A 22136-nucleotide genomic window follows, 5' to 3' on the forward strand; every position below is an offset into this window, starting at 1 on the left:
AAAAAGCAGATATACATTGAACAAGACAAGACCCACGACCAAATAGAGGCATCTGATCACAACCAATGAAGAATTGTAGCAATAGCGCCAATCCATCCTCCTGGCAGCCAACTCCATAGGGCCCTGACTCAACACCAGTGGGGCAATACATCGCATTGATTTCCAGATTAGATACTAACATCTTGCAGTTCACGCGACTTTCATTATGGATCAAGTGGGAATTATCAGGAGAGATTAAAACAACACATATTATGTACATTCTCACAACCTAGGTGATGCATTAACAACAAATATTCAATAGCGGGATGATTGTCTAAAGTCACTTGACGAAGTTCCTGTTGCTCGGAGGCCAGAGCATCCAGCAGAGCGGTGGAGGTGGAAATTAATGGACTTCAAGAAGGGCACAGGCCAGCCGACCCAATAGTCTTAGCTGCTATAGGTGGCGAAGTCCTGGGACTCCCACCAGGGAGGTCGCGAGGGAGACATACTCGAAGCTTTGGAGAGAGCAACCGCGTCGCTCCGCAGGAAGGGTCCTGAGGGAAAGAGCGGAGCCGGGCACGGGCGCTTGAGGCTCCCGGGGCGGAGCCTGGAGGCAGGACGATGGTAAAGACGGGCTAAGGCAACAAAGAGTCCCGGCGGAGAGGCGAGCGGGGATGTAGTTGAGAGGTGTCTCTCCCCGCTAAGTCCAGAACCAGCCCTTCTTAGGGGAGGGGGGGATGTTCCCATATATGGGGGGAATGTCTTCTACATGTGTGCAGTTCCAGTTGGCCAAGCCAGTGACTGGTGGCTCCGGAGCCAGTTTCCTGTCCCGGGCCACATCAGCAATGTGCGGGCGTGGGAAGTGTTGGACTCGTGGGTTTGGCGACACGGCTTCTGGGTGATGAGAGAGAGGGCGCCGGGCGGAAGGGAAGGTTTGAAACAACGGGTCCCCAGTCGGGCGCTCATGGAGTACCGGATAGACGCAGGGCGTTCATAGCGAAAGCGGCTCCAGAGCCAGACTTCTTCCAGGAAATCTCCAGGGGGTTTGCAGACAGGGAGTAGGCAGGAGCTTAGCAAGCTTCCCACCCCGGCAGATATTGTGCCCAGGCAGAAGGATGAAGCACGTTGGCAGCCGCAGCTTAACCGCTCCCAGTGATGTTGGAGTTGGTTGATCTCTCAAAAGGGCGGTGACCCGAAGCGTCACCGGCAAGAGGCAGCAGAGCAGGCGGTGAGATGATGGTGATCACTGGGCGGGGTTTGCAGTGGTGAGCGAAAAGGTGGCAGCGCAGAGACCCCCGGGTGACTCGGGGCAGCCTTGCTGGTGCAGCAGCTCTCGAAGCTTGGCACGGTCGCTGCCTTGACGCCTCCCCAAGTCATCTGGGTCCCTGCCGCTCCTTGGCTCTGGGCTGGGCGGGTTCCCGTGAGGGCTCGCAGGACCGACATCTTCCAGGGAGATCCGCTCCATCTCCGGGATCGGGTTGGTTTCCTTCTGGTGCCATTCCATGGGTTGGCTGGGCATGGCGAAGCTGGAATCCACTGGGGACCTGTGGGGGATTGAAGCATACCCCTTTCCCCAGGTTATGAGAGGGCCTGGGCCCTGCCAAGCTTGGTCTTGGCTCTGGTGGGCCTGGGCGTGTGAAGGAGGCTCTGATTGCCTGAAGTGCCTCTTCACGAGGGGCAGGTTAAATTTAAGTGAGTTCAATTCAGCAAAGGGGGGGGCCAGGGGCCACACCCTATTTCCCCTTTCTTTAGTTTGTTTCTTGGACATAGGACAGGGGAGTACGTATAAGGGCAGACAAGCTCCTATGGAGAGTTCCAGCTTCAAAGACGCTCTATCAGGATGCTGTTCAGGAGCCGATGCAGTAACCGAGCCCCCAAAGAAAGGGGGGGCGAGTGGACCGTCAAGGGATTGTGGGTATGCATATCTAATTTGCAGGACAAAAAGGACTTTGGGGGTGCGCTCAGAGAAAGGGGGGGTATCAGAAGAGCAGGGCAAACACACACTTGTGGGTTGGTCCTCGGGACAAAGGATTGGGGGAAGCCCCATCTTAGGGTGAATGTACTTACTGTGACCACAAGTGCAAAGGCAAACATGGCATTCAGAATTTTGGATCGCATTTGAGTATCTTGGGGAAATGCCGCCCGCCGAAACCACTCCTTAAGGGGCAGTTTCGGCTAAGCGCCTGGCCTCGAACATGGTACTGGTAAAGTTGCCATGCGCTGGGCAGCCATAACCCAAACAGGTTTGTGAGTAGGGGCATGATGGCGGCAGCCCCTTTTTAACCTGGGGCCTGTCTTGGAAGTGCTGCGGTACCAAGACGGGCCCATATTTTAATCTAGGGAGGGCTAGCCAGTCTGCTGGCCCTCCCGCCTTTGCTGGTTGAAAAATTAGAAAGAAGTGAGAGAGAAAGAGGGTGTTCCAGAGCGGGGGCTCTGGGGTGGAGGTAGGAAACGCAGTCAGGGCCGGGGGGTGGGGATCTCTAAGCGGTGGCACAGCTAAGCCTATCTGTTCTTCTCTTCTAGGTAGCAGCTTCATGGTGGGGAGTGGATTTATCCATCCCAGACTAGAGTCGCCTTGTTACCTGACTCATGGTGATCCCTTCCCACAAGTTGACCCGTGCGGGATGTCCAGAACGCATGGGGCGGACTGTGAGCTGGCGCTCAAGTCCCAGGGTTGGCGGACCGTGGAGCTGTAAGCAGCAGACAGCCCGATCTCAAGGGTCTGCTTTCCCCCCCCACCCCCCAGATGCGCGGGCAAGTCTCTGTTGGCCACTGATCAGGCCACTCGGCTGCTCTGATGACAGGATGTTACGCCGGGTGTCCCACAAAGTCCCTTTGAATGGACACCCTTCTAATGTAGTGAGCTCCAGGTACGGGCGCGGAGCTACTCGATGGGCGTCTCTACTGCCGCCACGCAGTGGTGCCAGTCCGTGGCCTTGATGGAGACTTCGGTTCGGGTGGCCTTTATTGAGTCGTGGCGGACAGGCAGCGCATGGGAGGTAGGAGGAGTCCAGCATGCGCAGCTGGTTCCAGCTGGGCAATTCCTGTGGGATGTTTGTCCACACCTGAACATGAACGGCTCCTTGGTGTGTAGAGTCGATGACTCCCGGGACGACAAACAGTCCCTGCTCAGCGGTGGAGGCCTTGGGCAGAATTAAGCCGACGGCCTCCGGGAGGATGGGATTGCTGTACTGGGTTGGAGCGACAAGAATCTCATGGGGGAACTTGAGGGAGAGAGGTTGGGTGCAGGTAAGAGAAACCAGCCACGGGAAGGAGAGGTGGTTTGGGTTCCGAGGGCCTCGGATTTCTTGGGAGGGTCGTTTCCAGTATTCCTCCTCCTTGGTCCTGGGCTGGGAGGAGGCCCGGGTAGGAGTTTCCCAACGGGCACCTCGCTTCTCCAGTGAAAGCCCTCCCGGCATCGGGGGCATTTGGTCCGGGGCCTTCCTGGGGTGCCTCTCGCTCCTCCCAGGGGAGAACCCCTCCATCGGGGTTGTAAGCCCCCCCCACCGGGCGACTCTTACAGTCCCTCCGGAAGTGTCCCCGCTTTCGCACGCAGTTGGAAGCACTTTCGCCTTGGGGCTGTCCCCGGGTGGTGGAGAGTGCTGCGGCTAGGAAGGCTGGCCTGATAAAGGCGGAAGATCCACATCCTGGCAAGCCTTAAGCATGTCGACCAGTTCGGAGTTTTTTCCTAAGCCCTCGTGATTGCTCTGCGGCACTCCAGCGGAGGCGATTCTTCTTTGGGCGCAGGCGCATGAGGGAGCTCATGGCGTTGGGCTGGCGCCGTTGTCAATCCTTTAGGTCTCTGCAGGGCCTCCCTGGAGCCTGCTGTTCCAGGAATTCAGCCGATAAAGGCTCCTGAGGCTTCTGCCGAACGCTGGAAAAGCTCTCTGGGTTGGCTGTCCGGCAGCATGAGCACTCTCACAAACGCCTATGTAGGCGCATGATCCGAGGCAACCTTAAGGGTGGCCTCCAGCAGGACAATCTACTTGGCGTTGGGAAGGGCGAAACCTTTTGGCAGCCATAGTGAGCTGCACGGGCAGTATAGAGCACCGGCTTCAGAGGCTGCCCCTCTGCTTATGGCATTGTTGGCGGTAATTACAGCTTTCCCAAACAACATATTGGCGCAGGGTTCAAGAGAGCATGTGAAAAGTGGTTTTCCAGGGTCCTCCGGAACCATTACGTGATTCCGTTATGACTGCGTTTCCCAACATGCCTCTCACATAGGGGCTGGTGATCCCCACGTCCCGCATGTGCCTTGGCGGAGACTCAGTGCGGAGAACATGCTTATAGCCTATGGGGGCCTATACTCACTGACTTGACCTCGCTGGATGATGCCGCCCTCCCCACACATGGTCAGTGAAGTGGGCTGGAGCAGGACGGCCGAGGAGGGAGGAGTCGGCATCGCCTTCCTCGGCCAGGGTTTCCTTTCTCTGCAGATGTCGTGGGTAATACAGCTCTGCTAGAGAGTTTTGAAACTTCAGCGCCATTACATGGCATTGGACAGAGGTGTGGGTGGCTTCGAAAACTTGGGAGGGGAAAGCGGAGCAGAAGGCGGAGCAAATATGAGGAAGCGGACAGGGCCGCGAGAGAACACGAAAGCGGGGAGAGTTTAGAAACGGGAGAGGGAGCAAGTGAAACGGGAGAAGGACAGGCGTCCTGCTTGAGTGTGGATAGAGAGAAGTTCCAGGCTTGAAACTGTAGGTGAAAGATCAAAAGCGAGCTATGAGATCCATGGCAAAGACACACGTGGACCTGCCACGGGCTGATGGTAGGCGACATAACACTGTCTCCCACATCGCCAGTAGCAGTGACGTATCGGCGCGCTACGCACGGCTCTCTATGCAGAGTGCGCCCGATGTTTTCTCCAGTCCTTAAGATTGAATGTCCCACCTTTCTGGGTACTCATGGGACATTGCCTATCAATTTCCTCAACCAATTCGCCGCAAGAGCTCCCCTCTTTCACGGAGACCTCTGCCGCGTTTACGCTAGCGCTTTCAGCTCGCTAACGATGCTTGTCAAAAGCCGTTGCTTTTTACAAGCGCCCATGCTTACCGGGTGGTTCGATCCAGACGACGAGAGTGTCCTAGAACGCCGAATCCCTGGATGCGCCGACATCCAGCCGGGGCCGGTCGGTTACCGAGGGGATGGGTCCCTGGATGCGCCGGATCCAGCCGAGACTGATGCGGGTACCAAAAAAAAAGCCCTTTCCCAGGCTGCACGGTAAAGCACGGGCAGTGAGGTTCCCGAGAGGATTCCCCGGTTTCGGCACCAGCTTGTAGTCTTGGACCCACGAGGCCCCAATGAAGAGACGAGACGCTGAGATTTCTATCCTGGTGGAGAGAGCCAGCAGCAGGAAGTGCGGGATCCCATGATCCTGGCAACTCTGCCGTGTGCTCGCCCCTCACACCTTTTATTAGGGTTTCAATGGGGGCGTGTAAAGGGGTCGGGCAGGCGGGAGAGCGGGAGGTCGGGAGATCATCATGTGATGCATGATCTCATCGGGCTGCCTCACGTCAAGTGGGAGGAAGCATCCTTTGTCTGGGTCTAATCCTCACCTGGAGGGCAAAGGCCCCTTTTTGTCCCTTTTGTATGGGACACCTTGGTGATCGTGGGAGCTCGGGTAGTGTCAAGCTGACCCGTGCACTCACGGGGAACGAGGGTTGGGGAGCTGCAGGAGGCGTGTGCGCTCGAAGGTCGTGTGAGCTTCACCCGGCATGCCAGGCGCTCTTTCTACGGTTCTGCGGGGTTCGCGGGCTCACCCCTACAAACCAGGGCGGGAGGAGGATTAGGAAATACACTCACCCTCCAAAATCTTCCTCTCCAGGATTCTCTCAGGGGCTTAAGTAGGCTGACTCCCCACCCCCTTCCCATTTCCCTTTAACTAAGCAGCCGCTCTTAACATTCCATCCCTTCTGGCGTACTTCAGGTCACTTTTGAGAGGTTTAAAAAACTTTCGGTTAGTTTATATTTTTCCGCATACCTGGAGAGCTACCAAATAGACAGAGATTCCTATTTATGAGCAGCTCAGTTTTGTGACTTTGATAATTCACCTCCAGGCCAGACAATTTGCTATCTATATGTCTACCAGCAACGGGTGACACCACCACCACTACCACCACCCCTGCATCTGAGGGTATATAAATCCATAGATTGGGGCCACATTGTGGATAAACAGATCTGTAAACTTGGGGGACTCCTTTTGTTTTGCAAAACATTTGAAAAGGTATTAAACACACACACACACACCCAACAATATGGTCCATTGGTCCTCTGCAGCCTCCAGGAGAACCTCCTCTGTTGGATCTATCATCATCATTGACCCACGGGGAAGAAACCTTGGTGGGCCCAGCAGCTAGGAGCTGCACAGGGCTTGTCAACATCAATATGCTGTTCTCAGAGTGGGGAAAAGCCAGGTCTGGCAGCAGTGATGGGGGAATAAAAGTAAGATGGATTCCCCCACAATTATCAGGGACCCCCTCTTGTTACTATAGTAATGATTATTAATTCCTTTTGCAAACAAAATACTGCATTTTGAAATATTTTGAAACAGAGGGTTAGAGCCAATGTTTCTGCCCCATCTATGCAACAAGAATTCTATCACCACAAAGAGAACAGCAAAAGCAAGACACACTTCCAGTCAGCTGACCGCTCTTTGTGCAGGAAGATGGCTCCGCCCTCAACAGGACAAAATTTTTGGATCCAATGAACAAAACCTATTAAACCTCTAAATGTATTTTGCATTCTCCTCATGCCATCTTCTGAATTTAGAAGGAAAAGTGTCAAAAAATCTTCTGCTCATTGGACAATGGGAAAAGTTATCTTTGTTTTCCTGTTCAAGAATAGTGAGGTAGCAACAAAGACTGCTCATAGTATCCCTTTGCAGCACACAGGCCTGTGTCAAGATAACCAGAAAAAGTCCTACTAAAAGATTGCCGCTATGAGCAGCAGGAATGTCCCCAAACCCACAGTAAGAAGATCTTAAAGTCAGAAGTGTGCTACTCCTGTTACCCAATTTAAACAAGAATTAAATTCCTGCTTTGTCACATCTTCATTATGCCCCTTCTCCTTTGTGGTGTGTAATATTTAAAGTGAATCCCTGTACACACTTAGACATGACAGAAGTACCAAGAAATGGCTGAATGTGCTTTTCACAGGTGCTCTCTAAAATGACAGAACCCTCTGCCACTGCCCCCGCCCTTGCTCCCAGCTCCCAGTTGAGGAGGTCAGAAGTGACTGCCGTCCCTCGGCCTCTGAGAACTGCTTTTATAAGCACTGGGGTGGGGCTCAGGGGACGAAGCCGATTTTGCCCCCCCCCCCCATGCGACCAGATTAGTGGTGCCTGGGGACAAAGGGTACCCCTCGTCCCTAGGCAAATACGCCGCTGTAAACAGGGAAGTGTTTTTCTGTTGAAAAATTCTGTACCAATTGCGTCCTTCTCTGCCCACATTCCTTGTTCAGCGCCCAACATCAAAAATTCCCCTTTAAAAAATAACTGGTTTCAGTATGCAAATACACTAAATGAGCCCTGGCAAGAAACAACACATTCAAAGAGAGGTTTATGTTAAAGTAGCAGCAATGGCATTCTGGAAATGGGTGACTACTTTGAGAGAATGTTTAAGATGAGAAAGAGAAGCCAAGTTTAGAAACGTATAAAACGTATCAAAAGCCAATGTAGAAAAAAACAATCAATCTATAACTTCATCTCCTAAAAAGAGAGCTTAGTTACCCCAGAGTAACCCAAAACACAGACACTGGTTTAGATGGCTACTAACATAGGAACAAATGCAAAATCCCACTACTAAAACACTGCTAGAAGAACAATATTAATGATGCAAAAAAATAACAAAAACTGCTAAGCAAAGAAAAAAAATTACTTATGTAATATTTAAGGAATTCTACAGACTGAAATCAACAGGTACTATTGAACAATACATTACAACATCTGGAAGGGGGCAACTTTTCAGGTTGACATGACAACTTCCTTCCTAGAAAAAATGACCTAAGTCCATACCTCAAATGTGTGGAAGCAAATGAAAATCTTTTTACCAGGCCTTTGTCACAGTTAGGTTTACAAGTCTAGAGAAGTTAGCTATGTTTACCTTATCTGTGCTGAATCACATTGAACACTCTGACTTGGAAGAACACATTCAAAAATGAAAACACAGTGAGTTATTGGGGTGGGGGGAGAAGAGATCAATCTCTTACCAAACTCAATGAAACAGTAGGGTCTAACAGCTGTATTTGTTTTCATCATGTTGTACGTGGTGATGAATTCCCTTTGAAGCTCATCCAGGAAGCAGAAGGAGAGGACATTGGGGTAATTTTCAGTGCACAACATCATGTAACTCACTCCCAAGGAACTAATGAAACTACAATAAAAAAAAAGACTTTAACATTTCAAAATTAAATGCATGCTTCCACAGCTTCAGAAGAGTGGTTCTGTATGCTATATGCACCAGTAAAATCACTATGGATGTAACAACCATAATAACATTAATCAGAAAATGTAACATTGCTACAAGTCCATCCCCCCCCCCCCTTGTGAATAAAATGTCTTACTGTTGAACACCCCTGTGTCAATTACAGCAAGAGAGTGGGATGGGATCTTCCCTCTCCAAAGTGGGAAAGAGGGAGGGGACAGAGGAGGTTTTGTGGCCATCTCCTTCCCCTGGGAATGCTTTATTTATTGGCCATGTATCACATGACATCTGTTTCACTCCACAAAAGCTGCTGACCAGCTACCAGCTCTTCAGGATTATCTTTATGAGCCAGAGAATGAGATTCTTCTCTGGCAAGGGTGCTTCTTCATCACTTTCTAGAGATAGTATTAAGTGAAGTCATCAGAGGCTGGAAAATGTCCCTGGTTCTAATTGAAACTCTGGCATATGCTTACACTCTTCATTTGTTAAACACTCTGTTGAAACACTGCTTTAGTTCATAATCTTCCTATGCAATTTAAACAATGGCTCTAGGACAATTTTAGGTACATGCCAGACATCTTCAAAAATAATTAAGCTGACATATTACCATTATTTTTAAAGAAACCCTCAAAGGTTCTTTTTTCATTTTTAAATTGTCAAAGATGTATCAACATTTCCTATGCAGGTTTATTTAAAAAGGTCAAAGCGACAGAAATATAGATAATTAGAGCAATAATTCAAGTTTACTTTGTGAATATTGATTTTTTTCCACCCCATTTGTAACTGGGCATCCAGAAATAATTCCAATCTAATTTCCTACATATAGAGCTACACATTTGTTTTTTACATTCTGTAAAACAATAATTTCTTAAAATAAATGTTTTTAGTTCGAAAGCAATGGTGGGATAAGAGAGGTTTGAACTTTAAAACAAAACAAAACTTCACAATGCACCATGCGACTGGGTCTTTGACTGTTAACACTATCATATAAAATGGTAGGCACCATCAGACTACAGTACAAAAATACTATTTTTCATGTCCTATTGAACAACAAGAGTTCATATTGCCAGCATTATGTACAGCCAATCCCTACAATCCCTACAAAAGTTTCAGAGCAAGCAAAAAAAGAAGGTACAGGCCCTATTTTTATAACTTTTTACACTGCGTGCAGTGCAGTCCTAAGCACAGTTACACCCTTCTAAAGCCATCATCTTGAATGGGTTTATAGGGGTTTAAACGCTACTTAGGATTGAACTGACAAATTATAGAGAAAAAAAGTCACAATGCAATTTCAATAAAGATACAGCTTGTCACAGGATGATCTGAGCCCTTAAAGAGTTTTTTCACGCCACAAGGTATTTCTAAGATCATTAGGAAAAGACAGCAAAAGTGATTGGAAGGAAACCCCCACCATATCCAGGCAGATGCCAAAGAGCTTCAAAAGCAGAAGCCAGGCAACTGCTGGGATGCAACAGCATCATATACGCAGTGACAGCACATCTCTTCCCCATCCTGTGTTGAAAGCACATGTTTATCCCATATTAACTGTTGTGACATCATGACATTCTATAAATATTTCAAACAGAAAGCATCTCTATTCCCAGAATGTTAGGCTGTAAACACTACATTATGGTTTCTGTTGGACAGTTATACCAGCCCTGGCAAGCAATTACGCATGAACTGATTTCCATTCTGAAAGTCCCAGCCATATTCCAGCAATACTGAAGTAAGCTGAAACAATAAAAATGCTTTCATACTTACAATTTTTGCAACCAGATCAGGACTTATTGTTACATTCATATTTTTTTCAAAACCATATTATTTCTTTTCTTCTTCACCATTTATATAAGCAGTTTTATAAGAATCAATGAAGAATACTTTTACAGCATGAAGGCTATCCCCATGGGGAGACTCACTTTATGCTATATTTTCCTGCTTTCAGCGTGCATCTATCTGGAAGCTCAGCAAGTTTCTTTGCAAGGATTTTGAAATACTTCCTACACTCCTGCATGCCAACACTCTGTTCATAGTCAGTCGAGGCAGACAGAGGAAGTCCATCTCTCACTCGCACCACGGAAGCAGACAAGATCAAGGACATCGCCAGAAGACTCAATAAAAACCTAAAATGGAAATAAATGTATACAACAATGAAACTTTTACTTTCAACATCTGGAACCAATTATTTGTTAAGCTGTATAGGTAAAGGCAGTTCTTTGTGCAAGCACAAGGTCATTACTGATCCATGGGATGATGTCACATTTACTAGGCAGATTATGTTTTTAGGATGGTTTGCCATTGCCTTCCCCAGTCATGTACACTTTACTCCAAGTAAACTGGATTCTCATTTTACAGACATTGGAAAGATGAGTCAAACGTGAGCCTGAAACGGTCTTCAATTGGGATCAAACTTAGGTGGTGAGCAGACCTTTGAATGCAGTACTGCAGCTTACCACTCTGTGCCACGGGGCACCTCAGGCTGGTCCAAGATCATCCACTGAACTTCTTGGAAGAGTGGAAATTGGAACCCAGCTCTTCATAGGCCTCCTATGGCATCCAACCACTACATATAGTGTCACACTGGTTTAGAGGACTGGGTTAGCCTTCCAAATAAGTCAACCAAGATTTCTATACCACAAAAATTCCTATTGCCCCACATGTCAATATGGACTCAGGCCCACTGAACCAATTAAACCACGTATGCACTATCAGTTAATCTCGGGGGAAGGCAGAGAGTGAAATCTTACTGTTTTCAATTTAAAGCAAAAATATGGAAGATAGATATACAGTGTACAAAAAAGCAAAGTTAGGATCACTAAAATATGTAGGTCAGGAAAAACAAGAAGATATAGTATGTTGTTGGGAAGACAACATCAGAAAATATGCTACTGTGGCCAAACTAACTAATCTTGTAAATCGACACTCGAAGCATGAATTTGATGAGAAATGGAATCTTTATTTTTTATATGAATCTGAATCTATTATGTAAATTTAATTCAAGCATTGGAAATTAATAATATCTAAGATATAACAATTGAGTAGTAAAAATACTTTGGAACAAACAAATGACAAAGATTATAAGATTTCATAAGGTCTCTCTAGTAATCAGAAAATGCTACATTGGGATCCATATGCAATATGTACTTAATATAATGGTGGGTAGATATCTTCTATGCTGTAGTTCTAACTATTTTCTATTACTTTCCTTTTCCTTCTTTTGATCTGTATAATATATGTTGAAAAATTATTTAAAAATTATTTTAAAAAAGAAGACATAGTGTGTTTGCCACACACATAAAACTTAGAACATAAGAAGAATCCTACCAGATCAGACCAGCAATGCATCTAATCTGTCATGATATATAAAACAAAGGGTCACAAAGTCACTTTCTAGGCAGCAAAAAGGTTTGCCCAGCAACAAGGGCCAGAAGTCTGGGGGCAACCAGCTACAGTTGACCTTTAATGTGACTGGTGCATTCAACTGTGACTCTGGTCCAATGGGAGACTATTGCCTAGAAAAGTACCTAGCTTGAATGTACAAAGCTGTGCATTGTATATATGCAGTATTCTCTTCTCTTCTAGTCTTCTAGTCTGTTCTAGTGTTATAGTATTGCTGAAGTGTTCTGTATAGCATTGTAGTCTTATCTAGTATAGTCTTGTGTAATCTTGCAACTGCTAAGTAAAACCTTCCTATTGGAAAGAACATCTTGCGTGGACAGTTTTCTTTTCCTAAAGTGATAGGAGGCTGTAGTGTGTGCAGGAAGACTACTAGACCTTCTTCTCTACTCTAAGTAGCTCCACTTTAAGTCTGCTGATATAGTCCAGCAGCCTCTCTCATACAGAGGCCAACCGCTTCCTTTGGAGGTCCAAATACAGGGAACAGAAGCCTCTAAATGCAGAGGTTCTCTTCAGTCACCATGGCTAGTAACCACTGATAGGTCCATCCTCCTTGTATTTGTCTAACCCCCTTTTTAAAGCCATCTACGCCCGTGCCTGTCACAGCTGCAGCAAATTCTACATTTTAATCACTTGTTGAGCAAAGAAGTATTTCCTTTTGTCTGTTCTGAATCTATTGTCCATCAGTTTCACTTGATGCCTTTGAGTTCTAGTGCTTTGTGAGAGGGAGAAAACATTCTCTCTGAACCAGGGGAGCAAAGTGAGAACACTGACATTCCAATAACAATGTAGCTTGTTTTCAAGGATATGTTCAAGAACAGAAACTGTAACTGTGTGTAACAGCATCACCCAGATGAACTAATGCACAGACCAGGGAACCCTCTACTTCTTTTTGCCTTCTTCTATTTTTTTATTTACAATTAAATTTCTAAACCATGCTTCCCCACAGGGCTCAGGGTGGTGAACAATAGAAGGATAAAATAATAAATAAAGATTATTTTATTTTTTATTTAAAACATATTCATGCTTATTTTCTACCCAGATAGGGTCCCCAAAGTGATCAGTAGTCAAAAGCATTTAAACAACTTTGTGTTTGCGTGCATGTAGTTAAAACATTGGGGGGGGGGGGGAATATAAAATGCAAAAATAGGAAGATTGGTGAGGGAGTACAAAACAAAACAAAAAAGTCTTCACGTATTGATTAATGATAGTGACGAGGAGCACACACACATCTTCCTGGGGATGGCATTCCATAATACCATGACCGAGAAGGCCATTTCTCGGGTTGCCACTGTAACGAACTTGCCCCACCCTGAAGGGCTGGCATACAGCAGGCCTAGTTAAGAAGGCCTTAGCAACAGCCAGAGTAAAGAAAAAGGCTCCACAAGCAAAGAACCCACCTGATTGGTTGGAAAAGGTCCAGTAACATTTGGCCAAAGCTAGGGGGAGCTAGTGTGTACTTACAGCACTTAGAGTGAGGACAGTTCTAATCAGAGTCTGTCAGAGAGCAGTCGAGACTGAAGATCAGTCAGAGTTTGGGGTCTGAAACTGACAGTTGAGAGAGAGAAGGATTCTGATTCAGCTGTGTTAGCTGGCAGGATTCAGATAACTCTACGAGCTGAGGAGGCTTGCTAGAGGGTGGAGGCCCTGAGGCTGGCGGAAAGGGACCCGCCAGTCAGAGGCTTGACAGTGAGACTGTCCAGAGTGAAAAGAACCTCTCTGTAACCGCCAAGCTTTAGTACCTCTCTGAGCCAGTTTTAAAGAAGCCTTTCTTTTGTTTTAAAAATAAATTTAATTACCGTGTTCAAACTCCCTCGTGCCTGTGAGAGTCTGTGTGTGTGTGTCTTTAGAGTGGGTGACTGGCTAGAAACCCCAGCCATTAGGAGTTCCCTCCAAAACAGTTAAAGGAACTCTGAAGTAATTTCTCCTCAAGTCAGAGTGGGAGAGAGGTGGGAATCTTTAAAGCCTTGGTGTCTAGTAACAGTGTGGGGTTCTCTAGTTATCTGAATTAAATGGTGGAAGTGAAAAGTTAATTAAAAGAAAGGTTCCTGAAAACAGCTACCAGGAATCCTTTCTACCAGAAGCTTCGATCCTTTACAGCCACCATCTAGCCTCAGAAGGCAAGGGTACTCAAAGCAGACCTTCAGAAGATGACATTCATGGTCAACTTAGTTAATGTAGGAGTGGGCAGTTCTCAAGCACCACTCTGTTTTGTACTGATTTTTCTCCTACCTGTCACCTCAACATTTACACTAGGGGAATGCCATAAAGGTAAAGTTTCCCCTTCAGTTGTGTTCGACCCTGGGGTACCACTGCAAGCAGTGATTTCATAGGCAAGCTGTTTTTGTGGGGTAGTTTGCCATTGCTTTCCCTGGCTATTCTTTACCCCCTAGCTATGTGCTAGGTACTCATTTACCGACCAAGGAATGGATGGATGGCTGAGTTTGATCATGAGCCAGATGCCAGGATATCTGACCCACAGGGGGCTTGAACTCCTGGCTACATGAGTGGCAGTGCAAGCACTTAACCACTACACCATGCGGCTCCTCCAGGGGAATGCCATAATCCCCTGCTATTCTCTTTTTACATACTATGACCGAGAGGTCTCATCAGATCCGTGGCTACCACCTATTCACAGACAACACCCATTTGTATCTGTCTGCCCTATACCTCTCACTCCACTCGTTTAAATCCAGCTCACCATCTGATCATACTAGTGTTGTGTATTCCCACTAAGAAAAATATGCCCAACTACATAAAATAAATTAAAATAAACTGAATTGTCCAGCACTCTTCCTTGAGCCATCCTCTTCCAGATTATCCTCTATACCACCACTCACTGTAAACCATACACACAGGATTCCTCTTCGGTTTCACTCCTGTATTGTCACAAAGCAACAACGCTTCTTCACACACAACACTGCAAAAATATAATCCTCTCTTTTTGATTCCTCAGCTAAAACTTTGATCAACAGTCTGGTCATCTTCTGCCTTGGCTACAGCAACTTCTTTTCTGTTTGGCCTTTCCTTGTCACACCTCAATTTCCATACCTCAATCCAGGACTCCACTGTAGAAACCCACTCTCCTTGCTGCTCATCTTAATGATTTATTTATTTAAAATATCTGTACACCATCTTTTGGCTGAATTGGGGCCCTCAAGGCAGAAAACAGTTTAAAAGACAGTGAAATCAACTTTTAATTTACATATATAATTAGCAATTAAAACTAACAGAAGGTGAGCCAATATAAGAACACCAAATGAAGCAAAAACATCTTAATTCCCTGGAAGAAGGCAATGACAGAGTGAGCAAAGAAATGTTCCAGGGGAAGAAATTCCAGTTTTCGTGCCACAACTAAGAAGGTCTTTCTTTGGGTTGCTTCAGATGACAGAAGCCCAAAGATGACTGTAATGGCCAGGTAGTTCATATGCAAGCAGGTGGTCCTTAAGAGACACCTATCTCAATCCATATAGAACTTTTAAGTTCAATACAAGAACCCTGAGTTGGACCTGGAAGCAAATTAGAAACCAGTACCAATTGTACAAGACTGGAGCGATATGGGCCTTATTAACCACTAGAGCCAACATTTCTGCTGAAGCATTCTTTACCAGCTGTCATTTCTAGAGACTTTTCAGGGACAACTCCATGTAGAGTGCATAATCTACCTGTTACTGTGGAATGCATATTTTTGGTGGCGGTGATGTAGGAGAAAAGTGCCATCAAGCCACATTTTCTCCTTAATTTTCTGAACACAACCCCTTTGGCAACAGAGTAAAATTGGTTTCTCATTCTTCCCTTAAAGGCAAGAGCTTTACAAGCTTTACAACTCCATTACAGCTCTACGTTTCCTTCTTCAATTTGCTCCCCATGAAAACTTAGGCCTCAGTCATCATTCCCAAGCTGAAATGGAAGCCAAAATACATGTCACTGGATCTCTTCCCCCTTCTCTCTCTTCTGACTCCTCCACTGCTGAAATGTAGATTGTTAACTCCTTGGAGCAGGAACATTTCATTTTGCACATATTACTCTAGAAAGCATGATGTACCGCTCATAACAGTAACCAAAGGGCTAAAAAAGCAATATCACTGAAGTACAACCTTACTATAAGATTGCTTGAATTCTTTTTGCCAGGATTTCTCTATAGGAAAGGGAACAGACTGCATATTAGTTTTTCTCCGGAGTTTTTTCAGTGTGACACTAACCAGAAAAACAGAAATTCTCTTTATGTATGTATGTACTAAATAACTACCATTATCTAGCAGTTTTAAAAGTAACTCACTGCAGAATACTAACAGAGTTGCACTCTTCCAAATCCACGTAGGTCTGTTTAGGCTTAAACTGTCGGTGCCCAAAACAAGGAAGATGAACACAGCTGAGTAGCAAAATAATTCCTCTCCCACATAAAAAACTGTGCTGCTGCTAAAAAATATTTGGCCCCAGATACCTACAATATGCTGGTAGCAGAAAGAGCTTATTAAAACATTCATAATGCAGGAGACACCACCAGTAATAATTCATAGTAGGCATTTTAAAGTTCATACCAGGCAGGCTTTTGTAAAATATACTAAACTGTGATCAAAAAACACTCAAGGCTCTAAAGCTTTTTAAGATACTCATAAAAATAAAACCTCTTGGTACTGATGAAACAAGGTCCATGGGAAAGCTCTGGACATCATCTTTTAATCTCAGTTACAAATTTGTCAAACTTATTTGCTAAATCCTTCAGCTTCTGTTTTTGCTAGCCCTAGTCAAGTTCCTTATTTCAGAGGATCTAGGTTTTATTTACTTTAAAAATATATATCCTACTCTCACAGTTTGGCAAGGTGATTTAGAAGAGTAAGGCAAGATTTTATCTCACAAGATAGAAACAACAACATTCGACAGTTCATTCAGTTGCTCTTTCGTTGTTTCATTTGGAACTGTGGCTTGATGCCTGATGGGTATCCAAGGGCCAAGTCCCACCCCACCATGAAATTATGAAAACATTCCTTGTAAGTAGCTAAAGCACCTATCAGTGGAATCAAAGCATTATAAGACTAAGACTAGAATTTTCAACCATGATTACAAACTGGTTTGAAGACCAAACACTACCATATGATAAACTCTGAAGCTGGAAGATTCACATACAGTAAGAAATGAGGGAATGGACAGGAACAAACCAGCCCATGAGAAATTGCAAATGTCTTAGATCATTAGGCTGCACGATGTCTGCATCAATACAAGGCATGAACAAGATTCATCACCTAGTCTAGTTCTCATAGTCACAATTTGCACCCTCCCCCAAAGAAGCCTTATTCATTCATTAAAAAGAAATGTTTGTTTCTACCACTTTTTGTCTTTTACAGAAATATAACATTCTGGAATGAACTTGAAAACAGTAATATCACTGCACCGTGAAGTAAAATGTGGCTCGGGAGCACCTTACCTACCAATGTCTCTTATGATGTAAAATCATCATGGCTGATACTGTGTGGTTACTTGAGGACAAATAAAATTGTTTCATAGGTCCATCTCAGACCAGTTAGGAATGCCTGACTTGTGTACATGAGGAGCTCAAGGCTATAAGCCAAAGCTGGGTCAGTAACAAGAAGATTGCATGAAGGTCAAGATGAAGGCAGACTGAAGAGCAAGCTCACTTTATAGCAGAAGGCTGTAAATGAACATATGTTAGTGGCAATGGGGAAGAAAGACACTGTAGTATAGGCCAATCTGATCAGATTTCAGAAGTCATGCAGAAAAAGGCAGTGGCAAACTACCGCTGCTTCTCAAATATTTTGAAAACTTGCTGGGGTCACCATAAGTTGGTTGTGACTTGAGAGAACATATGCAGTTATTTGTGGTGACAACAATCTAATGGATGGAGTAAAGATCTAAATTTGATTAATGGAATCCACAAGTCCATTGTGTTTTTCCTGTGGATGTCTTTAAGAAGAATGCAGTGACCCTGCTTTGAAGGTGTGAAGTGGGATCAGAGTCCAAGATGTGGGGAAGTCTCCTGGACTGAGTCAAGAGGTGGAGAGTCATCACATCAACTGATTTCTGGAAGGAGTGACAGATGATTTTGTTAGGATTTCCTCTCCACCATGTATTTAGGGAGAGAGAGGAATTGAATTGGCCTTTGTGAAATGCCTGGGCAGCTGGAAAATCCATTTTGGCATACTGCAAGGTTATTGAATTTGCTGGTGATAAAAAGTGTGGCTTCTAGAAATAATATAGAGCTTAAAATTCTCTCCCCCCATTTTCCCATATTCAAACCTTAAACACATTATATGGAAAAAGTCCCACTGATTTGAGTAAAAAGTTCAGCTAGTGACTGTCAAATGTATAGAACTGTGTGCTTAATTTCAACTGCTGTAAATAAGTGTTTGCAAGCATGCTCCAATAGCCGACATCAAATATATGGCAGTGTGTTTGCCAGCCTCTTAAGCAGGTTTCCATCTCAATACCCTCAACCATTGTTCTAAGTCATCCCAGTAATTTCCAAGCTTTAAAATGGAACAGGGAGGGGGGATGCCTATAGGCCCTGCACTTTAATTTCTTAAAAATCAAATTATAGCCACAAGATTGTATTCTTTCCAATGTGCACCCTCATCAAAGACTGGGGGGTACATTTTTCCCCCAGCCACCCCCTCCCCGGCCAGAACTGAGCTCATCTATGCCCAAAGCACTAACTCCTTTCCCAAACGCTTGTTTTGTTTTGCCAAAACCGTAAGGATAAAAACCACCCACATAGAGAGAGATACTTGGAGCAAGGTGAAGATGGGTACCCGTTGTTTTGGCCTCGCATGCTTCTTGGACTTTGAGAATTACTACGTAACAGGCAAAAATTCAACAGTGAGAGATTCTCTCCCAGCGTCAATAAAAAGGGAGAAAGCGTCGCCTTCTGCACTTCCGCCGATCATAGAGTTGTTAAATGCACAGGAGTATTGTAGGAGCCTGGAGAAAGGGCCGTTTTTTCCCTGCCCCTTGAGGTCAAAGACCCGAATCAAGGACTACAACTTCCCTCTCACCGTGTTCCGCCTCGCAACGTGAGAAAAGGACGCACCCGTGAACCACGGAGATGACACAGCAACCGCATCCCTCCTCCCTCCACTCACTCCAGCGCTCAGGCCTCCACGAAGGGGCGCATCCCACTGAGGGTAGCAGGCCCAGTTGCTAGGCAACCACCAGGGGCTAGACTAGAGAAAGGGGGGAGGGGATCGGAATTACCTTGTTCAATCAACGCGGCACCATCAGTCTCCGGTCAGCGGCTCCGCAGCCTCCCGCGCGGCATTCTGGGACTGTGACACGTCATATTCGAAGCGCTCAGCTGCGAGGGGAACGTCACGTGACTTCTATAGCAGTCGCCCTGATTCTGGGGGGGTAATTGGGGCTTCCCCTCCCCTCGTGGGGGTGGGGGGTGAGGATGTAAGCGTTACAATTAAGCGCATTTCAGGCTTCCATAGCTTTGTGGGATAAGTTTGAGGTGTTAGCTTGCTTCTGAATTTTGGTGCTAATAAATATGTATTTGTAGGGCTCATTCTGCACAGTTTGGAAAACGACTTCATTTATAACGATTGCAACTCGTTATAAATATGCTGTGCAGAGTCCGCATAGGAGAAGCGTGAGATTTCTGTTGTCTTAAGGTTATGACAGAGCCTGGTACATTAAATACAAATGGATCTGAATTGGAAACTATGAAGGAATACTATTTGACATAATAACCTACTGTTATCATTTTTGTTGTGAACGGACTCGTTTCTCAAGCAGCATTTTCTCATCTGCTAGGGCTGTTCAAGTTGACTGATCAAGGACATTGAGAAACAGTGTATACAGGTGTTTTGAAATGGATTAATACTTAATTACTGGACAGTAAAATGGAATTTTACACATGGATAGCTGTGTGTAGAATATTTAATATAATTGTCCTGGAATATGACAAATTAACTTTAATTTTATCATCTGCTCAAATGTTGAAAAGCCATGAAAACCACTGAAATATATGAACTTTGAATTGAGAAAGTTAAGAGTACATTTCATTCATAAAGTTCTAGGGTAATGCTTAATGGGGCTATGGAAGCACCCCATAAGTGATATACTTCTAATGATTTCTTCCTAATAAACCTGTCAGGGTAAGTGTGGGCACTGTTGATTAAGTAGGTGATGAGACACATGAGCAGGAGCTCTACTTCCTGCACTAGAAAGGATCCTTCTGTTTAATTCTAAGTGTTTGTATGAAAAAAAGTGCAAAGTGGAGGAAAGCAAGGCATTCAGTACATGCTCAGAAGCACTTACTATCATATTCTAAATACTTCACAAAGTAACATGGCCACTATGTCAAGTCTCGTACCTTGAAGCAATAAACGCACTCTGTATTGTTGATCAGTAGCGTTTATTGATCAGCATCGAAGCACTCAGCTTGACAAAGCCAGTTCTGGGGAACCTGGCTTTTGCTACCCCTTTTATTACAATGTTGATTCCCCCCTCCCTTTTTTCCCAAGGAATGTGAGGCCGTTTCTGCATGGCCAGAGGCAGTGGCTTCATTTAAGCCTGTGGCGCGTCGGGACCATTTGCACAGTCCCGTGCAGGCAGTCCCGATGCTGCCGCTGCCCGCAGGGTCAGCTCCACACAGAGCCGCCCAGGGTGTGTGCAAGGGACTTACCTTGCCTGCCTGTGCAGCTCCGTGCAGCTGGAAAGACACGCCTATGCTGCCCTCCGACCCCCGGGATCAGAGGGCAGCGTGGGTGTGTCTTTCCAGCTGCCCGGAGCTGTACAGGCAGGCAAGGTAAGTCCCTCGCCCACACTGGAGGGGCCAACAGCGGCGCCCTCACGCCGATGCGGTTTGGCATGAAGACTCCGCTTTCAAAAAACCTCGCTTGGGAGCATGGTTTGGAAGCAGAGCCTTCAGGCCGCTTGGGCAGGACGGTGTTTTTACCATCCCTAGGGTGCTATTTTCCGCCTGAGAAAGAGTTTGGAGCAGAGGTGCTCCAAGGTTGGCGATAGACAGAGATAAAGCCACCTGGCATCCTACCCCCACAGGACACCGGAAACAACCCTGTTTCCCATGGGACTAACGTGTCAGGAGAAAGCCTAGTTAACTACATGGTGTGTGAAGCCATGAAGCAAAGATCAAGGAAAGAATGTCCTAGAATAGCAGCAATAACATATAGCAGGCTGGTTACATATATCTTGTAGCAGTCACATTGGGTTAGGAATGCATCTTATTCACTAGATACAATCCCCCTGCCACATTACTGGAAGGACATGGTGATTAATAGATATGATTCGGGGGAAAGCTTGGATTTATAAGACAGTGCTTAGTGTGTTCTGTGAGAAATGTTGAATACAGCACAACAATTGTATTTTCAATAATATTTGGAATTTGTGTACGTTTGCTTTAGTGTGGCGGTAAAGCAACTATGTAAGTTGAAGATGGAACAACAGAAAAAAACTTCTGTTGCAATTTGACTCAAAAACAAAAAATGGGACAAGCCATTTCTTAAGTCAGAGGATGTGTTGAGTATTTCTAATGTCTGGGTTGACACCAGTGTGAGATGGATTAGAGGTAGGGTTTTGGGTGCGCAGCATGAAAAGGAAGATAGAGCAAGAGAGACACTAAAAAGTATGCCCTTTGATTTAGAAAATCCATTTATCTCTGATCTGTCATCTGGGTGGGGTCAGACCAGTTCCCAGCAGGAAGAAAAATGGCATGATATGCTGGGTGGGTCTTTGTTTTCCTTAAAAAAAAAACCAGGGGAAAAACCAAGGGGAAACTTGAAATCCAGCAACTAAACAAAGTCTAAAAAGAAAAAAAAGTTGTTTTTAAAATAGAAACAAAATATAACAAACCATGGAAGTGAATCTCTACAAAGCTTCTGTAAATGGTTTCAAAATATCTAAAAGTAAATCCACAAGTAATTGCAGAGTATACCTGCCATATGTTTGAATATTGGTAGAGTTCTAGGGTCCTCAATCCATTGACTTACCTCTGATACATGATGGATGGATCTTGCAATGACTGGTGATGAACATTGTGAACTTGATAGTGCAAGGATACTATTGAACACTCTTGCTGCTAACTCTAAGTGCTTTAGGAATTTTGAGCCTATAGTCACAAACATATTTTCTATTTGTCCTTTTCAGATATGTGGCTTGGAACCTTTTTAATAAGAAAACAGTGGTGTAGTGGTTAGTCCAGGTCTAGAATTTGAGGGATCTGGATTCAGATCCCCACTCTGCTTTGGAAACTTGCTGGATGATCTTGAGCCAGTCACACACTTGGCCTAACCTACTTCTTAGGGTTGTTATAAGGATAAAACAGAGGAGAGAAATGGATGGAAATGAAGGTTGGATAGAAATGAAGAA

General features: G+C 45.3%; 1 protein-coding gene across 4 annotated transcripts in view; it reads right to left on the reverse strand.

Moving 5' to 3' along the window:
* Nucleotides 1–19095, reverse strand: part of SEC22A (SEC22 homolog A, vesicle trafficking protein) — a 30545-nt gene extending 11450 nt beyond the window's left edge. The window contains exons 1-3 of one of the 4 annotated variants that reach the window (XM_048484863.1): nt 19002–19095; nt 10316–10519; nt 8185–8348 (exon numbers count right to left, since the gene is read on the reverse strand). In XM_048484863.1, the coding sequence (XP_048340820.1) occupies nt 8185–8348; nt 10316–10497 (346 nt within the window). In that variant the 5' untranslated portion in view covers nt 10498–10519; nt 19002–19095. Of the gene's footprint in view, nt 1–8184; nt 8349–10315; nt 10520–18802; nt 18925–19001 lie in introns of those variants that run through there. The other 3 variants (XM_048484862.1, XM_048484861.1, XM_048484864.1) reach the window with 3 other exon arrangements.
* Nucleotides 19096–22136: the final 3041 nt, after the last annotated feature.

This window comes from Sphaerodactylus townsendi, linkage group LG02 (genome assembly GCF_021028975.2).
Source record: "Sphaerodactylus townsendi isolate TG3544 linkage group LG02, MPM_Stown_v2.3, whole genome shotgun sequence".
In the NCBI taxonomy this organism is placed as follows: Eukaryota; Metazoa; Chordata; class Lepidosauria; order Squamata; family Sphaerodactylidae; genus Sphaerodactylus; species Sphaerodactylus townsendi.